The following is a 27,942-nucleotide window of genomic DNA, read 5'->3' on the forward strand; positions in this document are numbered from 1 at the left end:
TGGCAGTGTCCTTCGGGCTTCGGCTTTGGCCACTTGCTACCAGCAGCACGTGGTCTTCTCAGGAAAGGAAGGAGGAAAACAGGAGGGGACGTCTTCTTTTCAGGCCCATGATCGCTTGACGGGCCGCGCTGGGGTAAACAAAGTAGCCCAACAAAAAAATATATGAGTGCATGCGTAAAGTCCCGCGAGAAATCGACCTCATGGACCGCTCTGTCAGTCAGTGCCACGGCAGAGAAACAACAAGTCGCTGGTTCTTTCTCGAAAAAAAAAGAAAAAAACAAGTCGCTGGTTTTGCGATGTGCTTCACCCGACAACGACCTCGAGCAGGCGATGAACCACCGGCTCTGTAACCTACCGAGACAGATGGACGGCTCTTTTGGGCATACAACAAAACTCTCATCTTACCTTGTTAGGGACAGTATGGTGGAATATAGAGAATACAGATCCAATGTCGATTACAGATTACCTTGTTTGGAATATAGGCTGCAGCTGGGTTGTTGGTAATGGGAATAACATCCACTTCTCGCAGGATCTTTGGTTTGGCACATCTCCTCTTTCTGTCCAGTTCTGTGAGCTTTATGAAATTTGCAATGAATAACTGATCAGTCTCAGTTTTGTCTGGGATAGGATTAATATTAAATTAACTTTTAGAAGGACTTTCACTCCAGCCTTGATGAAGAGATGGTTTGAGCTGGAACAGATTCTTCATGGGACTACCCTGACAACTGACTGTGATGCTCTTGTGTGGAAGTACAACAGTTGTGGGGTCTACTCCTCTAGTTTCTTGTATAGTATTATTAACTTTAGAGGTGTTATGCCTGTTTTCATACCTGCTATTTGGTCACTTAAGGTGCCCTCTAGACTGCATATTTTTCTCTGGCTAGTCTCCCACAATAGAATCATGACCAGGGACAACCTTAAAAGAAGGCACATTAAGAAACCTGAGGGGTGTATCTTTTGTTCTGAAAAACAGTCAATTCATCATTTGTTTTTTAAGTGTGTAGTTAGCCAAGCCATCTGGGAGGTAGCTGCACATTTCTTTAATAAACCTCTAGGCCAATCTTATGAATCGATTGCCAGATATTGGATTGCTAATAAAACCCATTCAGCTATGAATGTTGTTAATGCATCTATCATGTGGAATCTCTGGAAATTTCGCAATGATATGATTTTTAATGATCGACCATGGACTGACACTGCGCAGGTCTGGTGGCTGATACTGAAATCTCTTCGCAAATGGTCGATTCTGTTCCAAGGCCAGTTGCAGGAACATGTCAGAAGCTTCCACGGGCATGTTGCTGGTCTCCTCCAGGAGCCAGTACGGCTATCGTGGAAATGAACAAACCACTTGCTATTACAGATGTACCTTCGTTCTCGCTGGCGACTCCAGAGCTGAGCAACCTGATCACAGATGCGTTGTCGGGGGGCTACACCTCACTGCACATCTCTCCAGTTCCTGAAAACCGTCTGCTTCCTGCTAAGTCGCCACACTCAATGGGCATTCTCCCGCGCTTGCTCATCCAGTCGAAGCTTCATGACATCCTGAGCCGCTACAATGCCGCTGCGCCTGTGACCTCTGAAGACGCGGCATGAACACTTTTGTTTCTGTTACCTTTGTTGCTTATCTGCTTCCTGTAGCAGTTTCATTTTGTCGAACCTTTGTTTTTACTTTGAACTCCTGTACGTACGCTGGTTTCATTATTCATAATGGAAACGGGGGGCCTTTGGCCTCCTGATACTCTAAAAAAAATATCGATTACAAAGGAAGGATTTCTCAGTTTGCAAGATAGTAAACCGAAGTTCTAAGCCAATGCCACGGCCGTGATCCTCTGGATACTTCTCAAGTTGGAGATGAAGGCCTTAAGTAGGCGAAGCGGTTGTTGTTGCCAGCTGTCGGGCCCACTCTGCACCGTAGAACTTTGGATTCCGCATGGTAGTGCGCTTCTCCCTTGCCTGGCGGGATGGTCCCACCTGTAAGGCATCAGGTGGGTCGTCCATGTCAAGGGTGCTGACATCCCCATCTCCTTGTGAAGAGGCTTGACCCGAAGCCTCAGCTGCCGGAAACCAAACTTGGAGCACCACACGATCTTCCTAGGTATTCGGTAGAAGAGATTCACCGGACCAGTGCACCAACACTTGCTCCACCATTGCCCCACGTACTTTACGCCAACGTGTCTTGATGATAGCCACGGGAACCACAGGTATATCAGTGTGGGTAGGTAATTCAGAAGAGACTGACGTACCTAGGAGCAGAGCTTTGCGCAACTGGGAAACATGAAACACAGGATGGATGGAAGACTGCTCTGGCAAACACAATTTATAAGCCACCTCATTGACACGAGCCAGCACCTCAAATGGCCCATAGTAGCGAAACAACATGTTGTGATTGGCACGGGCGGCGACTGAAGTCTGCACATATGGTTGGAGTTTCAGAAACACACGGTCACCCTCTTGAAATTCACGAAATGATCGGTGCTTATCAGCATGGAGTTTCATTTGTTGCCGAACTCGATGCAAGTGCTGTTGCAAGAGTTGCTGCATGACTGCGCGTTCATCCAACCACGACTGAAGGGCAGGGACAGAGACTGCACTCCCTGCAGTGATACTTGACGAGGTGCTACCTTGGCATACCCTGACTCGAGGGTTTTTGACTGAAGGAGAGCACGGGGTGCACCAGCGATCTTGTCGACTAACAAAGACTAGGGGAGCCGCAAGGTTTACCCAGGTTCAGGGCCATCGGAAGGTAAAACCCCTACGTCCTGCTTTTGGTGTATTGTATTGATTGAGATTATAGAGTAGCTCTGAAGCTATGATGCGCAGATGGATCTGTCGTGTGTGTATAGGTTACCCCTTCCCGACTCCCCCTCCTAGCCTTATATACTGGCGGCTAGGTCTCGGGCGTGATAATCGGGAAGGTTACAATCAATCAGTTTATTCTGGTACGAAAAGATCATGTTTCTTGACTTGAGCCGCACTTTGAAGGATTCGATCTGCATATACTTGATGGGCCTTCGAGTGGACCCCCTGATGGGCTGTATCGGGTATATGAAGGTTGAGGACTCGAAGAGTTATTCCCTCGTCAGTTAGCCCCCGAGTCCCTGTTCGAGGTGCAGCCTCGGGTAGGGACTCAAGAGTTTTTTGTTTTGACTGCACATCAAGATGCAGATAGTCTTCTGGATTTAACTGTTCACCATTCGATTGATTCGAACGTTTATCAGACCTGAATTAAGGGAATCCCTAACTTGTGACTCGGAAGCCATAGAGCGTTTCGGCGATTTGTATTGATACTGTGTGGGATGGTTGCATAACTTGTGACTTGGATCACTCGATCGATCGAGTCCAGTTAATTGCACCGGGGCAAAAACTCTGTTAACATACTGTAACATCCCAAATTTCAAAATTCTTCATTTGCATTGCATATCATAAGCATCATGTCACCCTTGCATCTGAACACTTTCAAAACCCTAAAGTTTTCCCAGAAAACCCTTTTGCAAAAATGCTTTTATTTGGTTTTGGGCTTTGATCTTGCTCTTGACTATTTGCTTTTTTAACCCATGAGGGTATTGTGATAAAAAGGGATTTAATGCATATATAAAGCTATCCCATAATTGGCTTTTGAAAGTATTTTGAAAAAATAATTTGATTCGATAGCCTAAGGGCCCTAAAAGCCATTTTATATGCAAATATATTTTTAAATATTTTATTTTGAGAAAATTCTTGCTCCAAAAGTCAGATCATATGAAAATATGATTTTAAAAATTTTGTTGCATTTTATTTGGAGTGATTTGGAGCTCCGAATCAATTTTGAGGTTCAAAAACAGAAAATAGATAAAGAAAAGGAAAAACCGAGGAAAACCGGCCGAACCGGACCGACCCGGTCAAACCGGACCGGACCGGACCGGCTCAGCCCGCCCGAGCCGCCCGCTCTCACTGACCGGTGGGACCCACGCGTCATCTTCAACCTCCGTCCGAAAAATCCGGCCACGCACGCCCGCGAACTGCCCACGAATCCGTTCCGATTTCATCGCGCACGAACCACCAAATCCGAAACCCCGCGCGTCATATCGAAGCCCCCGAACTCCTCTACCAATTCCCCCAAACCGCTCGCCCAATTTCGCATCGGTTAGGATTTAATTTCTCGCCGAAGTTCTTCACGGACGCCGCCGTTCTTCGCGTTTTTTCGCCGCTCCGGTGAGCTTCTCCCATCCCCGGCCACCTTCCCGTTCTCCCCTCTCCCTAGCACATCCGGTGACGCGCTCGGTTTCGAGGTTGGACGCCGTCCGCGCACCGCCGTTCGCCGCCCATCTTCCCCGCCTCCGGCCGCCTGCGCGCCCCAAGCCGCCCGTGCTCCGCCCGTCCCCGCGCGCCGCCCGCGCCCGTGCCGCTCGGCTGCGCCCCGCGCGCCCGTGCTCCGCCCCGCGCCCGTGCGCCGCCGCCGCCGGCCGCCCTCCGCGCGCTCCCGTTGCCTGCCGCGCCGCGCTACCCCGTGCCGCCCGCCGCCGCCCCGCGCGTGCCGCCCCCGCCGCTCGCCCGCGCAGCCCGCCCGCGCCCGCCTCCGCGCCGCGCCGCCTGCCCACTCCGCCGCCGGCGAGCTCGTCCGCCGGCCGGAACCGTAGAAACCGGCCAGTCAGGTTTCGCCACGTGGCAAGTTTTGTTTTATTTTATTTTATTTTTTATTCGGCCGAAGTGGATAATACACTTTTGCAGAAAAGACCCTATAACTTCAAACCTTTATATCTTTTAAACCGTTTGTCCAAAATTTACGATCCACACCTTTCTGGAATCGTCGTAACGTGTAGAATATTTTGGCACTGTTTATTTTCAGTTTTGAATAACTTAGACAGTAGCTATTTACAAAATGGTGGTTTATGGTTTAAATTTCAAATGAATTGTTTCAAAATAGTTTTGAGCATGTTAGCTTGCTATAAAATTATTTAAACGCGTTCTCTATCCATTAGGACCAGAAAAGAAATTATTTTGTGTATAATCATGGCATGCAAGTTAAATATTGCTCTATGTTACAAAAGTCGCACGATCTTTTGTTTTAAACCCTATCCATGTTTCTTGCATATTAATTACCACCTTGATGTTGTATAATCTGTCCAAACCATTTGAAAAACTTTTCAAAACAGAAACGAAGCTTCTTACCTTAGAGGTAACCTTTGTGTGCATCAGCATAGCATGTGCATCATGGCATGGTTTTTGTATTAAATGTTGTGTTTATTGTGTGTGTTCCTTTTATTCTAGATTGTGTGGAGTGTAAGCATTGTTGTTGCGAAGAGTGCGAGAACTACCACAACCTTGGACAAGGCAAGTTCACTTTGATCATTCTCCTAAATATTTTTACTATGCACTAGATGTTTTATTAGATGCATCAGGAATATTATTCGTACTTCTATGCTAGCTATAAATCCCAGGTAGTATAGTTTACCCTCGCCATTACCTTGCTACCAAAGTTGCCTTCGATTGTAGTTGAATGCTAGGCTATGGTAGTATCGTGGGGGAAATAACTACATTATTTATTGTTATGCCTTTGGCGATATGAAATGATTTTATTAGATGTAAGGCAAAACAATTAATTAAATGAACCGTCCTGGGTGGGCAGCTTTGAAGATTTTGAGGATTAGCGGCGTCAGGTCCATTTCTATGGGTCCCTCTGAGTCGAGTTCCTGTGGATTCAGGAATGGATCGTCCATGGACGTCTCTCCCGTGGATTCGGGGAGCGCCTACGTTGCAAATGTGGAATGCCACCTGGGGTAACCGAGACTGGACTAGTTTCCTATTTAGAAGCTTCTAGTACAACCACAATGCTATATGGGCTCTGGCGAGACAAGAGTAAGTTGTATGAACCTAGACCCGAGGAATTGTACTGAGGTAGCCGTGTAGGGGGAGCGTGATTCTCTCGTGGTTTAGGGAATTACCTCTGAAAATCTCGTAATCGATGCCGTTGCTACTCTACCCTGAGGACAGCAAGGGATTAACACGTTGGTTTCTTGTGGGAAATGTGTACAAACTCTTGAGAGCGTCAAAACTAAGTACTTAGCCGTGTCCCCGGCAACGGACAATTTGAGTGACTAGATGTGGAGCTGTAAGGAAAGTCTCACTCATTCTAACTTCTTAAATAAAATGAATGGTTGAACAGGGTAGGGGCACTTGATGAATCCACATCAATGTGCTCTAAGATAATAGGAGCATGGGTGTGTCTACCCCGTGTCCAATAGTGATAAAATTCTATTTGATTAAAAGATAGGATTCAATAACTAAGCTTTTATGCAAATAGCTTGAACCCCACTTTACCACATTATGCATATATTTGGTAGGCTCTGGTATAGCTCCTAGTGAATCTTGCCAATACAATCAATGTATTGACCCTAGTGGCTGCATCGTTTGATGATGCAGGAAGCTCCGACGACGAGTAAGTTGTACGTTCTGCATGTTTGGGTTGCGGGCCTACATTCCAACACGCTCTCACCGTGGTGTTGATGTGCCCTTGTATCTTCCGTTTTTCCGCTGCTAAACAATTGTTTTATTTCTAGCTAACCCGTGAGGTTATGCGAGTTGTAAGTACCCTTTTATATTCTGGATGATACGTTGTAATATTGAGACCTTTGTTCTATGATATTACATCTTGAAACTGTGTGTGCTAGTGAGTCGATCCAGGGACTAGCACTAAAGCACAGAGATCGAACCCTTTTACGGGGGCGGTCGCTTCACATACATCATCACTCGAGTCCCCAGGCTCGAGCCTGGATAACTGGTGGTATTCGAGTCAAACCTGCCGGGGGCTTTATAGACTCGAAATCCAGTACTGTAAGGCGATCAACCAACGCGTCTGTTGGGATCTTTTCTTCATGCAAGCGCATGGATAATCTGGAATCGCCTGATGATGCTGATTTCCAGGCCCAATGAAAGACCATCGGGTCTTACCTTCACGCTATGAACGTGGCTTCGGGTTTATTTCGCAGTCTATGCGACCCGGATATTGCTGTCGAGTGCCCTTGAGTGAGGTACACTTCGGGTTCTTGACTGTCGGGTGGCAACCCCGAGTTTTCTAGGGCTTGACATGACGTCTCAGTTGATGCTGTGATTAAAGAAATAATATGGGTAGTCGATGGGACGTACCTTATGCTTTATGCACAGACTGAATTGAGTACTGTGGATGTGGTCAGTTTGATTTGACCATACGACGTGCGCGAGATTTTAGGCGCAATAATAGCTGTAGTGGGTTCCTGAACCAACGGAAGGGGGAACGGTTTGTTTCCGCTGGGGCCACGTGTCATACAAGGATGTGATACACGTGGCACCATCCTAAATCGTGCGGCGGTGATTCCGCTTCGTACCGTTACCCATCGTCTTCTTCCTTCCTCAAATCACCGCCTTGTCTCCCCCATTTCACTGCATTTTCCTTCTGCGCTCTGCTCTCTTGCCCGGAAACCTAGCCTCCTCTTCGTCGCATTTGCTCCCCACTTCCTCCACCGCTGCCATTGCGCGATCCCCACCATGGGCAGGAAGAAAATCTCCATCGCCGTCGGTGCTAGTGCCGCTACTGACGGCAAGAGGGCATCTCGCGATGCTCCCCCCGCCTTGGACAAGAAATCCAAGAAAGCTGCTGACGCCGCGCCCGGCGGTGACAAGAAGACCAGGGAATGGAAGCGTTCTGGGATCATGGCGTGTCATCTCTCGGTGATGCGGAAGCACGGGCTCATTCCCGACGAAGACTCTGGCCAGGTCCGTGTCTCGGGCAATGAGGTAACTCCCCGTCCCAGGCCTGGGGAGAGAGTTGTTTTCTATGACTTCGTTATCCGCGGCCTCTCTCTTCCCATCCACTTCTTCCGTGCGCTGCTGCTGGTGTACGGGCTTTAGATGCACGATATGACGCCCAATAGCTACCTTCACATTGCGTGCTTCATCACGCTCTGTGAGTGCTATTTGGGCGTGAAACCGCACTGGGGTTTGTGGAAGAAGCTGTTCATCATCAAGCGGCAGGGTAAGGGCGACTGGATCTACAAGACCGGCGGCGCCAACATCCAAGTCCGCGAAGATGTCCAATACTTCTCCCTTCACCAAATCGAGTCGGTACAGCAGTGGAGGAGTCGATGGTTTTATCTCCAAGATGAGCCAGTCGACGGCAAGCACTTCATCCTTCCCGAGTTCTCCGCCTCTGCTCAAGTGAGAAAGTTGAAGTCTTGGAATCACGAGCTGACAGCTGAAGAGGATGCAGAGGCTACTGACTCCAAGTGGCCAAACTTCAACTGACTCCAGAGAAAGAAGTGAGTGGTCTACAACTCATCACCCTTTTCATGAAGAGGCAAATTCAGCCGATCCAGGCCCGAGTCCACTCCATGTGGGAGTACTCGGGGTCGTCAGACTCCACTCGCGTCTGTGCGCAAGATCTGTCGGACGAGGACCTTCTGACTCGAGTAAGGGTGGTCACCCGAAAAGAGATCACCTTGGAAGATCTGGAGTCGCCTCTGCCGCCTTACGGACCCAACCGGTCATGTGAAGAGGTGACTTTTCCTTACTCGCCATTTACTACTCTGCAACTTCCAAGTTAGTTTGTATTGAAAAAGTGTTGTTACAGGGCCACCCGGAGCTTATGAGCCAGCCTCCACTGGACGAAGGGGTGCCAGTTGATGATGATGAGCCGGTCGACTGCTCCAACTCCGACGCCCTTTACGAGGACGATGTGGATGAGGAGGAAGATGATCATCAGTCGCGCAAGCATGGTCGGTCGAGCGAAGCGGAGCAGTCGACTGGAGACTCTCATCAGCATGAGGTGCCTGAGGAGACAATTCCGTCGAGTGCCACAGCCGCATCCGACGAACCGAGGCTCCGATCACCGTCCCCGTCGGCCCCCATGACCAAGAAAGCCAAGGTCACTGTCAAGCCGAAAGGACGCCTTCGCATATTTGATGTGTCATCGAGTGGCTCCTCCAGGTATCTTCAAAGACCAGTTCCATTGTTGGTTAAGAATTCTTCTTTCCAAGTTAATACGTAGCAGAAATCCACAATGATGGTGACGCCGTGGCCAAGAACTCTCGTGCCGTTTCTCCAGCCCGGAGTCCCTCAAAACCGAGTGCCTCCTTGGCTCAGTGCGAGGCGCGAGATTCTTTGCCGGCGAGGAACTCACCCGCCAAACCTCCCGAGACGGCACCGACTCCGACGGTTGCACAACCGTCGACTTCGGCATCCCAGCTTCGTATTGGGGCCTTGGCCCTGGAAAACCATGTGAGTATTCTCCCGATGGGACTGTTGAGTGAAACAACGTTTCGTGCTAATAGCTTGTTCTCGTATTTCTGTCCATTGCAGCCTTTTGTTGAAAGGTTGGTGGACCTTGGTGACCGCTACCTAGTATTGGAGGAGGAAAACCAGCAGCTGCGCCTGGAACTGACCCAAGCTAAAGAGGCCGCTGCTAACGCCCATGGTATGAATTTGAACTGTACTTAATCCCTGTTAACCTTGCCTATTTTTGTAGGATTGACTGAACAGGCCAAACGACTACGTGACGTGGCGGTTGGTAATAGTCAAGAGTGGCGGTCGAAGTACTAGCAGCTGGTTGCTGACTCTGCCAAGGAATTGGCTGCTGCGCGCACCGAGGTTGACGCGGCTGTCAAGTAGGCCAAGCTGGAAGCGCAGGAGAGTTTGGCAGTTGAGAGGAAGGAAATTGCCTCTCGAGATGACGAGTTGAAGACGCGACTTTCGGCCGCCATCGATGCGCTATCCGATGAGTTTGATCGTAACTGACGTTGTTTCCTTGTCCCTTTGATTTCTTCGACTGACATGATTTTGGCACGGATTCCCTCGACTCACTGTCCTCTCTTCGTGGCAAACACCAAGTCACTGAATTGAGTGGTGTGGTGGGCTCCGTCGGGGAGTAGTGCAATCGCGCGGGTGACATGCTCGTGAAGGTGACTTCCTCGCTGAGGTCACTATTTACGAGCATGTATCCAGACATCGAGGAGCCAAGCTGACCCGACGGGTTGCTGAGCTTCTTCGACGGTGAAGATCCACTCGAAGTCTTCACTCGGGCGCTGACCCAGGCAGGTGCTGAGGCTGCATTCATCCTTTCGCTCGTGCATGGACTCGACCAAGCGCTGCTGCAGAAGGTTGATGATGGCGCCCCCATGACTCCTGATGGGCAAGTCGTCGAGTTGAAGTGCTTTGTTAAGTGGGGACGCAAATTGACGAAGAAGTTCACCATCGTGATCGAGCAACTGAACGCGATGACTATCCGATCCGTGCAGGAGGCTACAGATGAGGGTGGAGCTGGCCCTTCGTCGTGAAGTTTGTTCTTGCTTTACTCTAATAGTTTGTAGTATTGACTTCGCCATGATTTCATTTAAGATGACTCCGTACTATGGTGCCTGCAATATCTTCTTTTGATGCAATATGAATGTCTCTTGGCCGTCTTTTGAAGATGTATTTTCTTTTCTGTCTTGCTTGGCGCTGTAGTGCGATGATGATGAAACGCGCGAAACACCAGTTGCCCAAGCCGTTCCCGCACAGTCGCAGCCAGTGACCGCTACCATGGCGACTTCGACGCCCTCTCCCGCTTCTCTTCTGGACCCGATGATACTGAGGGACTAGCTGAAGGGTCTCGAGCAGAAACTTCGGGTGATTACGGGGGAGGTGGCCGTGCAGCGAACCAAAGCCAAAGCCGCCACTGACCGCGAGGAGTTTCTGATGAAGGAGTTGTCGACGATGTGCGAGAAATTGGCGGGTAACTGAATTTCTTTCCTTCGATTGACTGTCTTCTTTGCAACCGTTGTCGTTATTGATTCTTGATGCTCCAGGTCTTCAAATTGATCCCCAATCGGAGGCCGAACGGGTGAACTCCGGACTGAGCAGGCTGAACTCCTCGAACAGATCATCCTTCTGGTATGATAGAGACAGGGGCCGAGCTTTGGCATTGATGCAAGACCGTGTTGACCAGTTAGGGGATTTTGCCGACTCCTGTTGATCAACGTTGGAGCATGTATACCGATCCTTGTTTCCTCTACGTCGACCGCCTGCTGGACTTGAAGCTTTGATGCAGAAATTTCGTGGCGGCACGATAATACAAGATTTTGCCCGGAGATTGATGATTAGGGGAGCTCAACATGCTTTGGTGTTTGCCCTAGTGAAGCATCCCAGTTTGGATCTTGATCATATCCATGAACTGCCTGTGATGCCGGGGGAGACGATTTATTCGACCCCAGATGGATCGAACTCTGCAACCGGCTCGATGGATCATCTTCCTTCGTGAAGAGGTGGAGCAAACATAGCTTGAGGCAAACCGGGTTGCAAGTCAAGTCGTACCGTAGGCACCTAGGGAAAAAATATCAGGTGCGCATCCAGCGCTCCCGATGGGAGTAGCCCCCGAGTGCGTGTCCAACTGCTTGTAGTTGGGGACGGACTTGAAAGAAAAAATTCAACCTTGTATGTGGCCACTGTAATTGATCTGTTATATAAATCGATGTTCAGATGTTGTGCGTCTTGCCCATTTGTGCTGCGTGGGTTACCATCGAGTATGCGGGTAGCATCCCTGACGGCAATAGCCCCCGAGTGCGTGGTCAACTGCGTAGAGTTAGGATAGAACTCGAACGGATCCTGAATTAGGAAGTTATCATCGGGTGCACGGACAGCACTCCCGATGGGAGTATCCCTCGAGTGCGTGGCTAACTGCGTGGAGTTAGGCACGGACTCGAACAGATCTTGAGTTGGTAATATTTCGTTGGGTGCGCAATCAGCGCTCCCGATGGGAGTAGCCCCCGAGTCCATGGTCGACTATTTATAGTTAGGTTTGGACTCATTGATTAGCGTATCCCGCTAGATCAGCGGTTCCATTGGTTTCATCGAGATGAGTCACTCTGATGAGATTGTGTATCTTCAGGATCGCGTGAGGGACGCCGTCAGCTCTTGGCGCTTTGCGGGGAGGTTGCTGTGTGGAAGTCGAAGGCTCGCGCTGCTACCACCCGAGAGGAATTTCTCCTGGGGGAGCTTGTTTTGATAAGCTCTGATCTACGTGGTAAGCATTGTCCGAGGTAACTGCGTGTTCTGTATTGCTTTCCATCTTGAACAAGATATTTTGTGTTTGCAGAAATTATCCCCGAGTCCGACGAAGAGGCTGGACGTGTTCGTCATCGTCTGAACACGCTTCAACGGGCAGGGCTGACTGTTCCTTCCTTCTGGTTTGATTTCGATAGGGGGTATGTACTGGCGCTTCTGCAGGATCGATCTGCCCAAGCCAAAGCTTGCTTGAGCTCGTGCCGCCAGATTATGACTGACATTCACCGAGCTCTGTTCCCGAATATGCCGGTTCTTGACGGTCCTCAGGGTTTGGTCCGTTTGTTCACGGATTCGGCTGTCATCAAGAGCTACATACATGAGCAGCTTGTAACTGGCGCCACTGTTGGCCTGGCTTTTGTTAGGCTTCGATATCTCGGCCTCGATCTGGGGGGACTGCATGTGGTGCCGTTTTTTGAAGATGGCGAGATCAACATGGAGTATTACTATGACGCCGTCAAGTGGCATGCTCGAGAACTGGTCAACCTTGTCGAGATGATATAGACTTCTACTGCGTTGTTGAGTTTTAATACTTGTTTTTTTGGGGGGGGGGGGGATAGCCCCCGAGTCCTTTCTTGTCATTAGGTGTCGAACAACTTGTGTTTCCTCTTCTTTTGTCGTGCTCTGCAACCAAAATTCTGTTAGTTAAATATTTTGAATACATACATTTATCTACGGATCTCATTTGTGGATGTTGAGTATCTTGTATCGTGACGAAGTGTGATAGACTTGCGCCTGAGTGCCGTCCGTTGATGAAGGTGTCGAGCTGGTGGTTTGGACTTCTCTCCTGGAGGGGTGTAATTATGATTTGTACGATGTTTGTTTTCGCGGGTGCTTTGCACAGCCTCCGAGTCCTGATTGACTGTCAGGTGAGTGCTACCCACGGAGTTTTAATTGCAACGCTGGAGTTGCCGTACTCGAGCGATATCATATAGATGCATCCCTCAGGTCTTTGAAAAGACGGAGGTGTTCAATGTAGTAATTCAGCTCATGTGTGAGGGAAAAACTAATCTTTATTCAATGACGTACTGACGAAAATAATATGATGGAATAGAAACTGAAAACGATAAAAACTGAGTCTGTTTGCAGAAAAAACTAAGCGTAAAAACGGCGTAGCTGTGCGGCGTTCCAGGGCGTGCCGAAATCGACGCTGGTGGCTGGATCCTTCAGGATGTAGGATCCACCGGGGATCACTTTGGATATGGGGTCCTTCCCAAGGCGATGCCAATTTGTGGTAACTCTTCTGTTTCAGCCGAAGGACTAGGTTGCCTTCAACGAATGAACGACGGCATAGTCAACGGTCGTGATAATTGCGAAGACTTTGTTGGCAGACTGCTGACTGAGCCAGGGTGATGTCGCGTGCCTCATCTGCTGCGTCGAGTGCATCTTCCATACCTTATGTGCAATCGGGTCCAGCGTATGCTGTGACCCGAGGTGCGTTGTACCTTACTTCGGATGGCAGCACTGCTTCTCCTCCGTACACCATGAAGAAAGGGGTGAACTGCGTTGAAGAATTGGGTGTAGTCTCAGGCTCCAGAGTACCGAAGGGAGTTCTTCGACCCATGCGCCAGCTGCTCTCCGCAAGGGTGTCATCAACCTTTTCCGCATGCCTTCGGTGAGCAGACCGTTGGCCTTTTCGACTTGGCCATTTGTCTGCGGGTGCACGACTGCAGCATAGTTGATTCGGATCCCCATCTGCGCACAGAAGTCTTGAAAGTCGGCTGCTTTGAAGTTGCTCCCATTGTCCGTGATGATACCGTGAGGAATGCCAAAACGGAAAACGATAGATCTGAAGAATTGAATAGCCGTTGCAGATGTGGCACTTGCGATTGGCATGGCTTTGATCCACTTCGAGAATTTGTCTACCGCGGCTAGCAGAAAGCGGTGTCCTCCATGACGTGACTTCCTCAACGGGCCTACCATGTCGAGTCCCCACTGCGCAAAAGGCCAAGCAATGGGAATTGTCTTGAGCTCGGATGTTGGGGCATGCGGCTTCGTGGCGAACATCTGACATGCCTTGCATTTGCTGACGATAGCCTGGGCGTCGAGTAGGGCCGTGGGCCAGTAGAATCCAACTCTGAAGGCTTTGGCGGGGATTGTCTTGCTTCCGGCGTGGTGCCCGCACGTGCCCTGATGGATATCTAGGAGGATATCATGTCCCTCTTCTGGTGAGATACATCTCTGAAAAATACCGGAAACGCTGCGTTTGTACAATTCGCCATTGAGTACTGTGAAAGCTTTCGATCGCCGCATAACCCTTCTAGCTTCGGTTGTATCCTCTGGCAATTCCTACCGGAGCATGTATGCGAGTAAAGGATTCATCCATGTTGGTTCAATTGCCAGGAATTTGACTGTGTCGGCCTCTGCTTATCATTTGCGGGGTTGTCAGGTGAAACTGCTGAATCGGTTGTGGGATCTGAGTTGGGCGCCTTCTTGACTGAAATTGTCGCGCTCTTCTCTTTGATGCTTCGCTGCTGGATGATCTCCAGGAACACGCCGGGCGGAACTGCTGCCCGCGTGGATCCTAGTTTGGCCAAATGGTCAGTCTCTTCATTATTGGCTCGGCTGACATGCGCGAGCTCACTGAAATTGTCGCGCTCTTCTCTTTGATGCTTCGCTGCTAGATGATCTCCAGGAACACGCCGGGCGGAACTGCTGCCCGCGTCGATACCAGGTTGGCCAAATGGTCAGTCTCTTCATTACTGGCTCGGCTGACATGCGCGAGCTCACAACCGTCAAAATTACCCTCCAATGTGTTGTACATATCTCGGTAGGCAATCATGGTGTCTGATACTGCGTCACAGGTCTTCATTGTTTGCTGCACAACCAAGTTGGAGTCACCATAAATCATTAGGCGAGTGGCGCCGCATGCTTTTGCCATCCGCATGCCATGCAACAGAGCTTCCTACTTGGCTTCGTTGTTGGAGGCATTGTGGAAGTGCATCTGAAAAACATAGCGCTTCCTGTCACCTTTTGGTGAGATCAATATTACTCATGCCCCGACACCTTCTGCCCGTTTGGACCCATTGAAATACATGGTCCAGGCACTCGACAAGTCAGGGGGGCTTGGAGTCTGCATCTCAGTCCACTCGGCAATGAAATCTAGTAGCACCTGCGACTTGATTGCTTTCCGGCGCTCGTATGTGATATTCCTGGGTGAAAGCTCGATTCCCCACTGGGCGACCCGTCCTGTCGCCTCTAGGTTGTTGAGAATGTTGGCGAGTGGAGCTTCACGTACTATGACGATCGGGTGTTGCTGAAAGTAGTGTTCCAACTTCCGAGCCGTCATGAATACTCCATATGAAAGCTTCTGATAATGTGGATAACGCTGCTTTGTGAGAGACAATACCTCACTAACATAGTATACTGGCCTTTGGACTGGCTGCGCTTTCCCTTCTTCTGCTATTTCTACTACCAAGGCCGTGCTGACCACTTGATTTGTGGCGGCGTGGTATAGCAAGAGAGGCTCATTCTCGAGTGGGGCGACGAGGACCGGTGGAGTTGATAGCATGCGTTTTAGATCGGCGAATGCGCTGCTGGCTTCGAGTGTCCACATGAATTTGTCCCCCTTCTTGAGTAGCTGGTAGAATGGTAGGGATTTCTCTCCCAATCTACTAATGAAACGGCTGAGAGCTGCCACTCGTCCGGTAAGCTGCTGTACTGCATGGATGTTTGCTAGTTCCTGCATTGTTACTATTGCTCTGATCTTGTCTGGATTGGCTTCGATTCCCCTTGCAGAAAGAAAATAGCCCAGAAGCTGCCCTGCAGGTACTCCGAAGACGCATTTCGTCGGGTTAAGCTTGATCCGATACTTATCAAGATTTTGGAATGTCTCCTGAATATCCTCTAAAGTATCTTCAGTTTTTGTCTTGATAACGATATCGTCGATGTAGATTTGAACATTTCTGCCAAGCTGCGCCCCAAGACACACCTGCATGCAGCGTTGATACGTAGAGCCTGCGTTTTTCAGTCCGAAAGGCATAGTTTTGTAGCAGAAAACTTCATAAGGCGTTATGAATGCTGTCTTATCTTCGTCCTCCTTCTTCAATCGAATCTGATTGTATCCAGAATATGCATCAAGGAATGACAACCGGACACATCCCGCAGTCGAATCGACAAGCTGGTCAATTCGAGGCAGGGGAAAATGATCTTTCGGGTAGTGCTTGTTCAACGAGGTGAAGTCCACGCACATGTGCAAAGCTTTCGTATTCTTCTTCCGGACAAGGACGGGATTCGCCACCCATGTAGCTTGTTTTTTTTCCCGGATAAATTTTGCTTCGAGCAAACGATTGACCTCCTCACCAATGGCCTTTCGCTTTGGTTCTAAAAAACGCCGCATCGGTTGCCTGATGGGTTTGGCATGCTCGTCCACATGCAAAGAGTGCTCGGTGAGTTCCCTGGGAATACCCGGCATATCGGATGGTACCCAGGCAAAAAATTTCTAATTCTCACGCAGGAACTCAACGAGCGCGCTTTCCTATGCGGGAGGAAGACTCGAAGACACCAGCACTGTTTTACTGGGATTCGTCGGGTGTACCTGATGCTCCGTCGTGTCGCTCTTCGTGCTGAACTCCATCTGTTGTGGCGCTTTCTTCGTCATGGGAAGTAGGTCATTGTCCGTCGCTTCCTTCAAAGAGGCGAGTTCTGCCTGCATGCCGAATGACTCAGCAAGTTTATGGAATTCTCTGTCACAATTGTCCGATCTCGTATTTTCATCATGAGATATGCATAGTGGGGGATGGCCATAAACCTGGCGAGTGCCGACCGGCCTAGAAGCTCGTGGTATTGTGATTTCCAGTCGAGTACTTCAAAATCGATTCGTTCCTTGCGAAAATTAGCGGGGTTGCCAAAGACGACGTCGAGGCTAACCCGGCCCAACGGTACTGCCGGTTTTCCCGAAACAATTCCGTGGAAATATGTGTTTGTAGCTTGAAGATTTGTTAAAGATCTGTTCATCGCCCGTAGTGTATCCACAAATATGATATTAATGCCACTGCGTCCATCTATGAAGATCTTGCTCATCTCATAGCCTCCCACCTGAGCTTCTAGGACTAGTGCTGACTGTCTTGGCCTGGGGACCTGAGGTGGGTGATCTGCCCGCGAGAATGAAATGGCGACCTCGGACCTGTCGAGGTATTCTGAGGTGGCGGGTGGTGCGGCTACAGCCAGATGAACTTGTCGAGTGATGACTTTTTTATGTCGGCTGGACGGTCTTCCTTTCTGTATCATGCAGAAATTTCCCAGAGGCGTTGGATACGCGTTAGCTGCAGCTGGTGCTTCTGATGGCTGTGGCATTGGCTGCACGTGTTGCACGGATCCGGTGAAATTTGGTGGCAATGGAGGGTGAGGTGGTGCATTGTGCGCGACCGTCCCAGCTCAAGTAGCATGTGGAAGAGCCAAAGGATTGGGATTATTCCTCGTTGATTGCTGACCTGGCGCTAGAGGGTAGTCCCTGCTGGCCGTTGAATTTTGAAACTGGCTACATGTGTCCTGCAATTCGTGAAAACGGCGACACTCGAATAGTGTGTGACCGCACCTTATATTTCCATCGACATCCTTGGTACCATGGAAGGGGCAGGGAGATGACAACTGTTGCGCCAGCGCTAAAGAAGGTTGCCCATCTCGCCGCAACCTCCGAGGCTGCCCCTACTGATTCTTGCTGCTATCCCGGTAATTGCAACGGTAGTTTCTATCTCGCTGCCCTTCATTATTTCCTTCACCTCGTCCACTGCCATTACGGTCGAACTCTGCCGCTACGAATTCGGGACCGTTAGGCTCCCGCTCCTTTCGCTTCTTTCGTCGCTCGGTGCTACGTCCGTGTCCTCTATCAGCTTCCTCATCATCGGGTAGTGCATTGTGTCTCGTTTCGAATTGAATCTTCTCCATCCGCCCATTTATTTCCTCTCTCCATCAGATCTGCCACTGTTTTTGGCCTGCTCCGTCCCAGTTCTTCCTTAAAAGTGACGTGTTTCAACCCACGTTTGAAGGCGTCGACTGCACTTTCGTCCGATATTTCTTCTGCTGCATTTTTTAGGGATGTCCATCGTTGTATGTATGAGCGAATGGACTAACTCGAACTCTGGTTGCATGCTCGGAGTTCCTCCAACGACACTGGCCTTTTATATGTTGCCCGAAATGTGCGGGTAAAGACTTGATAGAGCTCGTCCCACGAGCCGATTTCGCCCTCTGGCAGACTCGCCAGCCATGTGCGAGTGTGCCCCTTGAGCTGCAACTGCAAGCATTGCATGGCCGTGTTCTTCGGTCCTCCCTGCAGTCGCACCATTGTGAGGTAATCTTCTAACCAAGCTCGCAGCTCCTGAGATCCGTCAAACTTGATTGCACTCGACGAAACCGAAAAATTGTGGGGCATCTTCGAATTGCGAACCCGACGGCTAAAGCAGGCCACGCCGCAAGGTTCATCCTCTTCTTCTGTGATGCGGTCAGAACGGGCTGACCGCTTGCGATCGATTCTCTGCTGAGTAATAATGTCACGAGCATCTCCTAGCACAAGGGTGTTGCGGCGACGATTAGGCTATTCTTCTAGTCCCCGTCGTGGAGGAGTCGTGCTATTATTTTGCCGTTGGGAACCGTCGTCCCTATGCCGCTGGGCCTCCATCTGGTTCGGGTTGGGGCTCATGAGGGCATTCCCGATGAGGCCTAAGCCGGCCAAGACCTACTTGTGAATTGCTGCCCTTGGTTCGTCATCCGGTGGCATAGTGGATAAGAGGTACGTGTTTGCAGCAACCACGGCTCCTTGTGGCGTCCGGAGGAGCACCTCCCCCTGGGTATTGACTGTCATCAGTTCATCATCTAGACTGCGTGTCATGCCGATACGATCTCACTCGAGAATATTGTTCAACCGAGATTGATAGCGCGACGCTCTATATTTGGGGGTGCTTCGGGAGCAAGCACTGCGACTCTGCGCTGAGAGCTGTCTGCGAGCACTCGAGGCGTCGGTGATCTCTCGCCGTCGCTGTAGCTCTGCCTGCTCATCTCGCAGTCGAGCATGCGTAGTATTTAGCGCATGATGATATGCCATCATCTCGTTGCGCATGGCGTCTGCTGGCAGAGGGGTAGTGCCGTTAAGAGCGGCCTCGACCCGAACTTCTTCTTCCGGGGTGAGAATGATTGTTGGGCGATCATTGGTCGTGTCTCCTGCACGCGCCTCGGCGAAGATGGTTCTACCGGCGCGGTGTCCGTCTCCACTGCTCTCGCCTACTTCCGTCGCAAAAACTTGTGCTAAGGTTACGCGAGGAATTGCGATTGCGTCCTTGGGGTTGATTGCCGCACTCGAACAGGTATTGATCCTGTAAGGAGTAGGGTCTTCAACGAACATCGAGTGATGTGAATCGCACTCGGTGCAAAAAATTTTGGCCAAAATTGGCCTTGTCTCACCCAGCGAACGCATCGGGGGTGAGTGATCCGTCGACGACGCCTCCGAAGAATCGCAGTTTTGCCTTGTGGGTGATGGATCTGAGAAGCTAACAATTCCCTCACGGCTGACTCGGAGGTTAAAGCTTCCGAACGACATGTCCAGAAGACCGTCGAGGTCGCGGAAAGTGGAGCGCAATTCCGGCGGGTAAGCTGAGAAGCTCAAGGGCCCGAAGTGGATCGACTCCTCCGTGGTTGATGCGTTGTGGATTGAGAACAACATGGTCAAGAAGATCGTAGATCTGATGCACTTCTTCCCCACGGTCGGCGCCAATGACGAGGAGCTACCTCGGCAATATCCTGATTCGAGGGTTTTCGACTGAAGGAGAGCACGGGGTGCACCAGCGATCTTGTCGACTAACAAAGACTAGGGGAGCCGCAAGGTTTACCTAGGTTCAAGGTCCTCGGAAGGTAAAACCCCTACGTACTGCTTTTGGTGAATTTTGTATTGATCGAGATTACAGAGTAGCTCTGAATCTATGATGCGCAGATGGATCTGGCGTGCGTGTAGAGGTTACCCCTTCCCGACTCCTCCTCCTAGCCTTATATACTGGCGGCTAGGTCTCGGGCGTGATAATCGGGAAGGTTACAATCAAATCAGTTTATTCTGGTACGAAGAGATCATGTTTCTTGACTTGAGCCGCATTTTGAAGGACTTGACCTGCATATACTTGATGGGCCTTCGAGTGGACCCCCTGATGGGCTGTATCGCGTATATGAAGGTTGATGACCGGAAGAGTTATTCCCTCGTCAATACCCCAATGCCTCGGTTCATGTCCATACATAGCCTTGAAGGGAGACATGCCAATAGCGGAATGCATTGTTGAATTATACCAGAATTGAGCCAAAGTGATCCACAGACTCCAACGCTTTGGGCAAGCACTGACAAAGCACCGCAAATAAGTTTCAAGGCATTGATTGACACGTTCCGTCTGACCATCGGATCGTGGGTGGTAAGCTGATGTTATGTTCAAATTGGTGCCAGCATACTTGAAGAGCTCTTGCCAGGAATGGCTTGTGAACACCGGGTCACGGTCCGAGATAATCGAGGCAGGAAGGCCATGAAGTTTATAAATGTGCGTCATATAGAGCAAAGCCACTTTAGAAGCAGTGTAAGGATGGGCCAGAGGAAGGAAATGAGCAAATGGTGAATTTATCCACAATGACCAAGATGCTGGCAGTACCTGATTGCGGCAACCCCTCAATAAAGTCCATCGAGATCACCTCCCATGACTGTTTAGGCACTGGTAAGGGCATCAATAACCTTTGGTAAGCCACTCGTTCTGGTTTAGCCTGCTATCAACTTTGACAACACTGGATATACTGCTTCACATGATGTTTCATCTTGGGCCAAGCAAACAAACGACGGATGCGGCTGTAAGTTGCTAGGAACCCCGAGTGACCGCCCATGGGGCTATCATGGAATGCTGACACTATTTTCTGCTGAATTGCAGTGCCGCCGCCCAACCATATACGCCCGCGAAATCGCAGCAGGCCGTGATCCAAGGTAAAACGCCCTTTAGGATCTGGGCGTATAGCCAATGGCTCCAACAACTTCAGAGCTTGAGGATTGTTCAGATAACTGGTCAACACATCTTCAAACCAAGTGGGCTGACAGACTGATATTGCTGTCACTTGTTCCGTCTGCACATGGCGAGATAGAGCATCAGCGCCACCATTCTCCACTCCCTTGCGATAACGCAAATCCAACAGTTTGGTGAAGGCCTTTTGCTGCCAAGGAGTAGTCAAACGCTGTTCTTCCAGGTGCACCAAACTACGCTGATCAGTCCTGATGATAAATACAGCGTGCATCAAGTAAGGCCTCCACTGTTCCACGGCGATGATAATGGCCAAGTATTCCTTCTCATATATGGACAAACCCCTATGTCGCGGACTCAAAGCTTTACTCATATAAGCAATGGGATGGCCCTCTTGTTGCAAGATAGCACCAACACCTGAATCGCATGCGTCCGTTTCCACGACAAATGGTTTACTGAAATCTGGAAGCGCCAACACAGGAGCAGAAATTAACTGAAGTTTCAGAGTTCGAAAGGCCTGCTCCGTCGTATCAGTCCAGACAAATGGGGTCCCCTTTTTGAGCAGATTGAACAAGGGTCATGCAATGATGGCAAAATGGCGCACGAAACGACGATAATAGCCGGCGAGGCCAAGGAAACGTCGAACAGCCTTGGCGTCCTCAGGAGAAGGCCAATCCCGAACTGGCTGTATCTTACTTGGTTCTGTCGCCACCCCTTGAGCACTGGTAATGTGACCTAAATACGACAAGGACCGCTGCCAAAAGCACACTTAGATATTTTCACTTGCCGCTGATCACGACGAAGGAGTTCCAATACTTGTTGCAGATGTAAGAGATGTTCATCCAAGGTACGACTGTAAACCAAGATGTCGTCGAAAAAGACCAACACACACTTGCGCAACAGGGGCTGAAATGTGTCATTCATAGCCCCCAAGAATGTGGCCGGAGCACCAGCAAGTCCAAAGGACATCACACGATATTCGAAGTGGCCCGAGTGAGTTTGGAACGCTGTTTTGAATTCCTCTCCCTCAGCCATACGAATTTGGTGGTAACCGGCACGAAGATCCAACTTCGAAAACCATTGAGCGCCAGCCAATTCATCGAGTAATTCCTCAATCACCGGCACTGGGAACTTAGTAACTGTAGTCATAGCATTCAACTGACGATAATCAGTGCAGAGACGCCAAGTACCGTCTTTCTTCTTGACCAACAATGTAGGAGAAGAAAAGGGACTGGTACTTTTCTGAATAACTCCTGAAGCTAACAGTTCAGCCACTTGCCGATCAATTTCAGTCTTCAGTTCAGGCTTATGGCGATAGGAACGAATATTCACAGGAACCGCGCCGGGCATCAATGGAATAGGATGATCACATGCTCGCCTTGGCGGCAATCCAGTGGGAGCAGCAAAGACATCCTCAAACTAGGACAACAGGTTTTGTACTGTAGCTGGTATAGGAAGGGTCGCTTCATCAGAACTGTCAACCAAGAACAACTGAATAGCATGTGACAAAGCCCCAGAACGACACAAACTGGCCAACTGCAATTGATTGATCATGGTACATGACAGAGCAGTGACTGAATTCCCTTGCAAATGAATAGGAGCACCTTCAGTCGGAACCACCACCGACTTACCCACCCAATCGATCTGAGGGTTGTGCTGCTCGAGCCAGTCCATGCCAAGTATGGCATCCTAAACACCCAGCTGCAGCACCTTGAAATCACTCACAAACTCATGCGCCTGAGAAGACCAAGAACAAGCAGGTAACACTGAATCACAACGGAGTTCACCCCCATCAGCTACCTTCACACGACAAGCACGAGGTAAGGGACGATGCCCTGCAACTTGCCGACCAACGACCGATTCACAAACGGCATAGTACTGCCGGAGTCAATAAGCATAAGCACTTCCTGACCCTGCAGCCACGCATGCAGCTGAACAGCCTTCGGAGCAGAAGTACCATCCAGAGCCTGACGAGAGATTGCAAACACAGTATCTTCAGAGTTGTCAGGTAACTGAACTGGAGGAGAGTCAAACACAATATCCATGCCAAATAATTCGAGCAACTCCTCCACGACATGAAGCTGCACCGTGTTGGGACACGTGATCGTGGCTCCAGCGTTCGCCACACTTAGAAATAGAGGCCGCGTGCATGCCGATACTCGCGCAAGGCTTTGAGCTTTGCCGAATCAACGCGAGCCGTGTCTTGTCCATGACGGTCTCCGCCCGACGCAGGTGGAGGTGCCGGTAGAGCCAGACGCGGGGGTGGTGGAGGTAACGGCAGGGGCACCTGCCGCGGCGGTACATATGGCTTGTACGCCGCGGGACGAGCGGGATCATGGTATGTGCTGGCCACTTCCTCCTGAAGCAACGCCAGAGAGCAGGCAGTGTCCAGATCCGGCGGCCTTTGCACCAGGACGACCGCACGGATGTCAGGCCGTAATCCCTCGACAAAACGAGTGAGAAAATAGTAAGGATGGATGGAATCACAATAGGAAGTGAGGTGATTAACAATTGTCTCAAATTGCTCGATATACTCTAAGACCGATCCTATCTGCTGAATAGTATAGAACTGACGGATAAGCAATTGATGTTTCTCACGTCCAAATCGAGTGCAGAGTAAGGAAGAAAAAGCATCCCAAGTGAATCCCCCAAGTTTCTTTTGAATCGACTGTAACCACGCAGAAGCCGCGCCGAAAAATTCAGGGACGCCATGGGAACCCAGAAACTTGGATGGATGGCAAACATCTGGAAATACTGCTCACACAGGTTTTCCAGAGATTGGGATTCTCCCCATCAAATTGAGGGAATCCAAATTGCCGGATGAGCCTGTCCCAAACCCGCTAGCATCTGACTAGCCTGAGCAAACGGAGAGGAAAGTACACCCGGAGAAGGCAGAGGAAACTGACCGTTGGCCGGGAGGGCCCCCGGTGTCACGAAGCCCACCGGTGCCCACCCCCGTGTAGCCGCTGGATCGCCGTGGTCCGTAGACCCGTGAGGATCCGCCAAGCCGCTGCCGCCAGCGACCACAAGATCACCGGTGGCGTTGTAGTGCGGAAGCGGCTGGGGGTTAGTCACCGTGTCCTCACCGAGACGGCCGCGCTCCAAGGACGTGACCGCCTCGCAGAGCTTCCCGACGCGCGCCTCCATCTCAGGGCACCACGCCGCGAATTCCTCCATCCGCGAAGCCTGGGTGCGGACTGCAGCCGTGTTGTTGCACAGCTCACGCCGCATGTCCTCCATGGTACCGGAAAGCCGTTCCAGCAGCTCCTTGACGCCTGGATCCATCTGCCCGATCTGATCGCACATTTGACGAACGCGACGGGTCTCGACGAAAGGGAGGGGCGCCAGCGAAAGGGAAGCGGGTGGTCTCTGATACCAGATGTTAGGACCCGATCTACTACTGCAATATGGTGGAATATAGAGTGGCAATACAGATCCAATATCGATTACAGAGGAAGGATTTCTCAGTTTGCAAGATAGTAAACCTAAGTTCTAAGCCAATGCCGCCGCCATGATCCTCTGGATACTTCTCAAGTTGGAGACGAAGGCCTTAAGTAGGCGAAGCAGTTGTTGTTGCCAGCTGTCGGGCCCACTCTGCACCGCAGAACTTTGGATTCCGCACGGTAGTGCGCTTCTCCCTTGCCTGGCAGGATGGTCCCACCTGTAAGGCATCAGGTGGGTCGCCCATGTCAGGGGTGCTGACATACCTACTGTCATTGAAGCTTGAAGGAGCTGCTCAATGCACACAAGGTTACAAACAGTTGATCAGGTCAAAACACTGTCCTTTGTCTCGAAGATGTTTGGTTTAAATATGTAGAATTGCAGCCGAGAAAACATGACACACTAAGCAAAAACAAAGAAGAACAGGTGATGCTGATTGGACAACTTGGTTTTTTCGTTCTTTTTGATTGACTATGCACGGGTTTTGTTTGAAAATGCTCAGTTTTTTCTGAAAGTGAAAACTAAAGTTGGTTTCAAAGTTTCGCCTGACTCCAAATAAACAAAGATAACATCTGGTAAAAAAAAATGTAATCTAAATACATATATTGGAACAGTATTGTAACAAATATATTTGCAGCAGTTCCACAATATAATAATTGGGCCCTGATCAATCATGTTGACAGATAACTTGCTGTAATGCTGAGCTTCATCACATTTCACAATGGGTGTGGTCATGGTGGCTATTGCTCACTGATTTGACAAATGAAATGAGCACACAAAAGCAAAATAAAAATAAAAATGCAACAGTTAAATGTACCCGCTAGTCAGCATAGGAAAACAGCTTATTAGAGAACGGTGGCGAATATGCAAAGGTTCATACATATATATGGTGGTCCATTATCACATCCCAGCGATACATTATGCGCAACTTACCCATTTTCCAAAGGGAGATCTCTGATAACTTAACAAATAAACAAACTAACATCAGGTTGCTCTGGTGTCACTGCCAACTGAAGTAACTACACCAAAGTTAACCCAAGATGAACTTACTAATTCTTGCGAGCCTTAGCTGCTTTCTCCCATATATCAACGAAGATATTAGGACAAGCTCTTTTCAGGTGCTCATACCCTGTACTAGACAGCACAGGATCCATTGTATCCAAGGAGTTGATAAACCCAATGCAAGCATCTTTAAGCTGGCTGCAATTATATTGGTCTGCAAAAGCTAACGTGGTCGCCACAGTCTTGGAATCAAGACACTCGCTAAAGATCCTCTCGCACATTAGCTTCATCCTTTCCATGCCATACCTATCCGCAGCCACGAGCAAATGCTGAATCATATCTTCTTCCTCGTCTTCATCATCATCATCATCGATGTCGTCCAACTCAGGGAACTCGTCTGTGTAAATGAAATGAAGCAATCCCCGAAAGGCAACGGGATGCATATCTTCAATGGTTATGCTCTCCCCACAATTGTCCCCCATCGGCCCGTAGAGCGTCGCTTTGAAGACAGGCGACCGCATCGCGAGGATGAGCTTGTGCGCATGGAAAACCTCGTCTCTGACCTTGAACGACACGTCCGCTTCCTCCCCCGTCTCCAGCAAATTCTTAAGATCATCCATCAAGCCCAAAAACGGCACTCGGACCACGAACCTCGCCTCGGGCTGCGGCGCCTGCGCTTCCTTCAGCCTGATAACAGTGAGCTCGCAACTAATGAGTATGGTGTCGCCGACGATGTACGTCGACGCCTCGAGCACGCTCCGCTTGGCGAACCTGGAGAAGCCCCGGGCGGAGGTCCCATGGGCGGAGCTGAACACCACGGGCTCCGTCGGGTTCGCCCACATGAAGTAAGCGGACGACCCCGCGGCCGTGGCCTGCCGGATGAGCGTGAGCGAGTAGAGCGCCCGCACGTCGGCGCCCTCCGTCATGAGCTCGAGGTGGACGGAGACGCAGTCCTTGCTCGACTCCACGTCGCCGTCGGGGTAGTAGCAGATGCGCCAGTCGTAGCCGCCGACGGCGAAGGGCGCGGACTGGATGAACCGGCCGACGCCGAGCCCCTTGTACATGTTGTAGCCCTCGATCCGGAACACGCGCGCGCCCTTCGCCGTCTCCGGGGCGCAGGTCGAGGTCGTCGTCGTCGTCGCCGCCGCCGTCGTCCTGCGCGTGCTCTGGGAAGACGCGGCGGCCATTGCGGGCGTTTTTGGTGGAGGGTTTACGGGCGGCGGCGGCAGTGATGGGAGCGGCGGAGGCGAGGGGAGAGTGGGGCTGGAGGTGGGAGCAGCCAGGAAGGAGAACGGCGGCGAGGTGTGGGGGAATGGCGGACGGCTGGATGGTTTCCCCGATCTGGAAGGGATTTGGGAGAAGTGTTCGTTCGGCCCACTGGATGGGGGCCGTACTGTGCTGGGCTGCTGCTGGCCCAGTGGCCAGGTGCTTACACAGGGTTTGTTCGGAAAGCTCTAATTTTATTTTCTCTCAAAGTGAAACTGAACTGAGCTTCTTCGGCAACTAAGAATTCATTTCATTTGATCAAAATGAAATGAAATCCAATTTTTGATAGGATTTTATTTGGTTGAATTTGAATTTCGGGTTGAAAAATCATATTTGTCTACCACATGGAATTGAAGAGTGAGAGACAATTTTACAGAAATGATGGTTTTTAAAGAGGAATTGAGGATAGTTATAGTGTGATTCCATGTAATCTGAGATTGAATTCCTGTGGCTGATTCCGTGCCAACTAAACAAGTTATTTTTTGGAATTCAAAATGAATTCTACAATTCTATGCCCAAATGATGGCTGCCAAACGAGCTGTAAAGGTTTAAAAGGTTTTTCACCGCCCCAAAACAAAGAATTAAAACATTTCTGGTGTCAAAAAAATATTTTCGTAATAACAGAAAAATATTTGGGATATAGAGGCATTAGAACTTCCATAGTATACTACGGAGTAATAAAAATTCGGCGCAGATCAATTGGTTTTGCTACTGCTATGATACAGATGTTTCCTATCTCATCACATTTCACAGTACAACATGCACTAATGCAAATATTTTAGATGCGGTCACGGTAGCTAAAATTTACTCGCCGCTTTGAGAAATGATGTATACTGCTGCTAGTCTGACAGAGCAAAACATCTGCTACTGCGAAGGCTCATTATCACGTCCAAGACATATTTTGCGAAACTTGAATTCCTTTTTCCAAAGAACTCTGAGAATGTAGTCACATCAATCTCAGGTTGCTGTTGCCTTTTGGTCTCCAATAAGAACACTACTACTGGTTCAGCTTCCTCTTTCTGCCATTGAAGCTCGAAGGTATGTTGCAGACAAGATCACAAGAAAAAAAAACAGCCGAAGTGACAACTACAGTAAAAACTAGTAACTGTCCTTTCTCCAGACTTCTCTCTGGTTTTCAGAATGCAGAATTGTAGAAGAGAAAACAGGACACAGCAGGCAAAGGGAAATAAGGACAGCGAGGCTGATTGGAAGTGAAAAC

General features: G+C 49.9%; 1 protein-coding gene across 2 annotated transcripts; it reads right to left on the reverse strand.

Annotated features, from left to right (window-relative positions):
* Nucleotides 1-289: 289 nt before the first annotated feature.
* Nucleotides 290-26,830, reverse strand: LOC106865848 (BTB/POZ and MATH domain-containing protein 1-like). Of its 2 annotated transcripts, XM_014896954.2 has the most exons (3): nucleotides 25,506-26,830; nucleotides 23,921-24,746; nucleotides 290-567 (listed from the first exon to the last, which is right to left on the reverse strand). In XM_014896954.2, exons 1-2 carry the CDS (start codon nucleotides 26,642-26,644, stop codon nucleotides 24,728-24,730), a joined length of 1,158 nt encoding a protein of 385 aa, XP_014752440.2. In that variant the 5' UTR covers nucleotides 26,645-26,830; the 3' UTR covers nucleotides 290-567; nucleotides 23,921-24,727. The 2 variants fall into 2 exon arrangements, with proteins under 2 accessions (XP_014752440.2, XP_024317547.1); XM_024461779.1 differs by lacking the exon at nucleotides 290-567 and having other exon boundaries at nucleotides 24,395-24,675.
* Nucleotides 26,831-27,942: the final 1,112 nt, after the last annotated feature.

The sequence above is a fragment of the Brachypodium distachyon genome, chromosome 1 (genome assembly GCF_000005505.3).
Source record: "Brachypodium distachyon strain Bd21 chromosome 1, Brachypodium_distachyon_v3.0, whole genome shotgun sequence".
Classification (NCBI taxonomy): domain Eukaryota; kingdom Viridiplantae; phylum Streptophyta; class Magnoliopsida; order Poales; family Poaceae; genus Brachypodium; species Brachypodium distachyon.

Excerpts from the sequence above, each read along its gene's own strand:
- LOC106865848 (XM_014896954.2), bottom strand. The coding sequence starts at position 26,644 with ATGGCCGCCGCGTCTTCCCAGAGCACGCGCAGGACGACGGCGGCGGCG.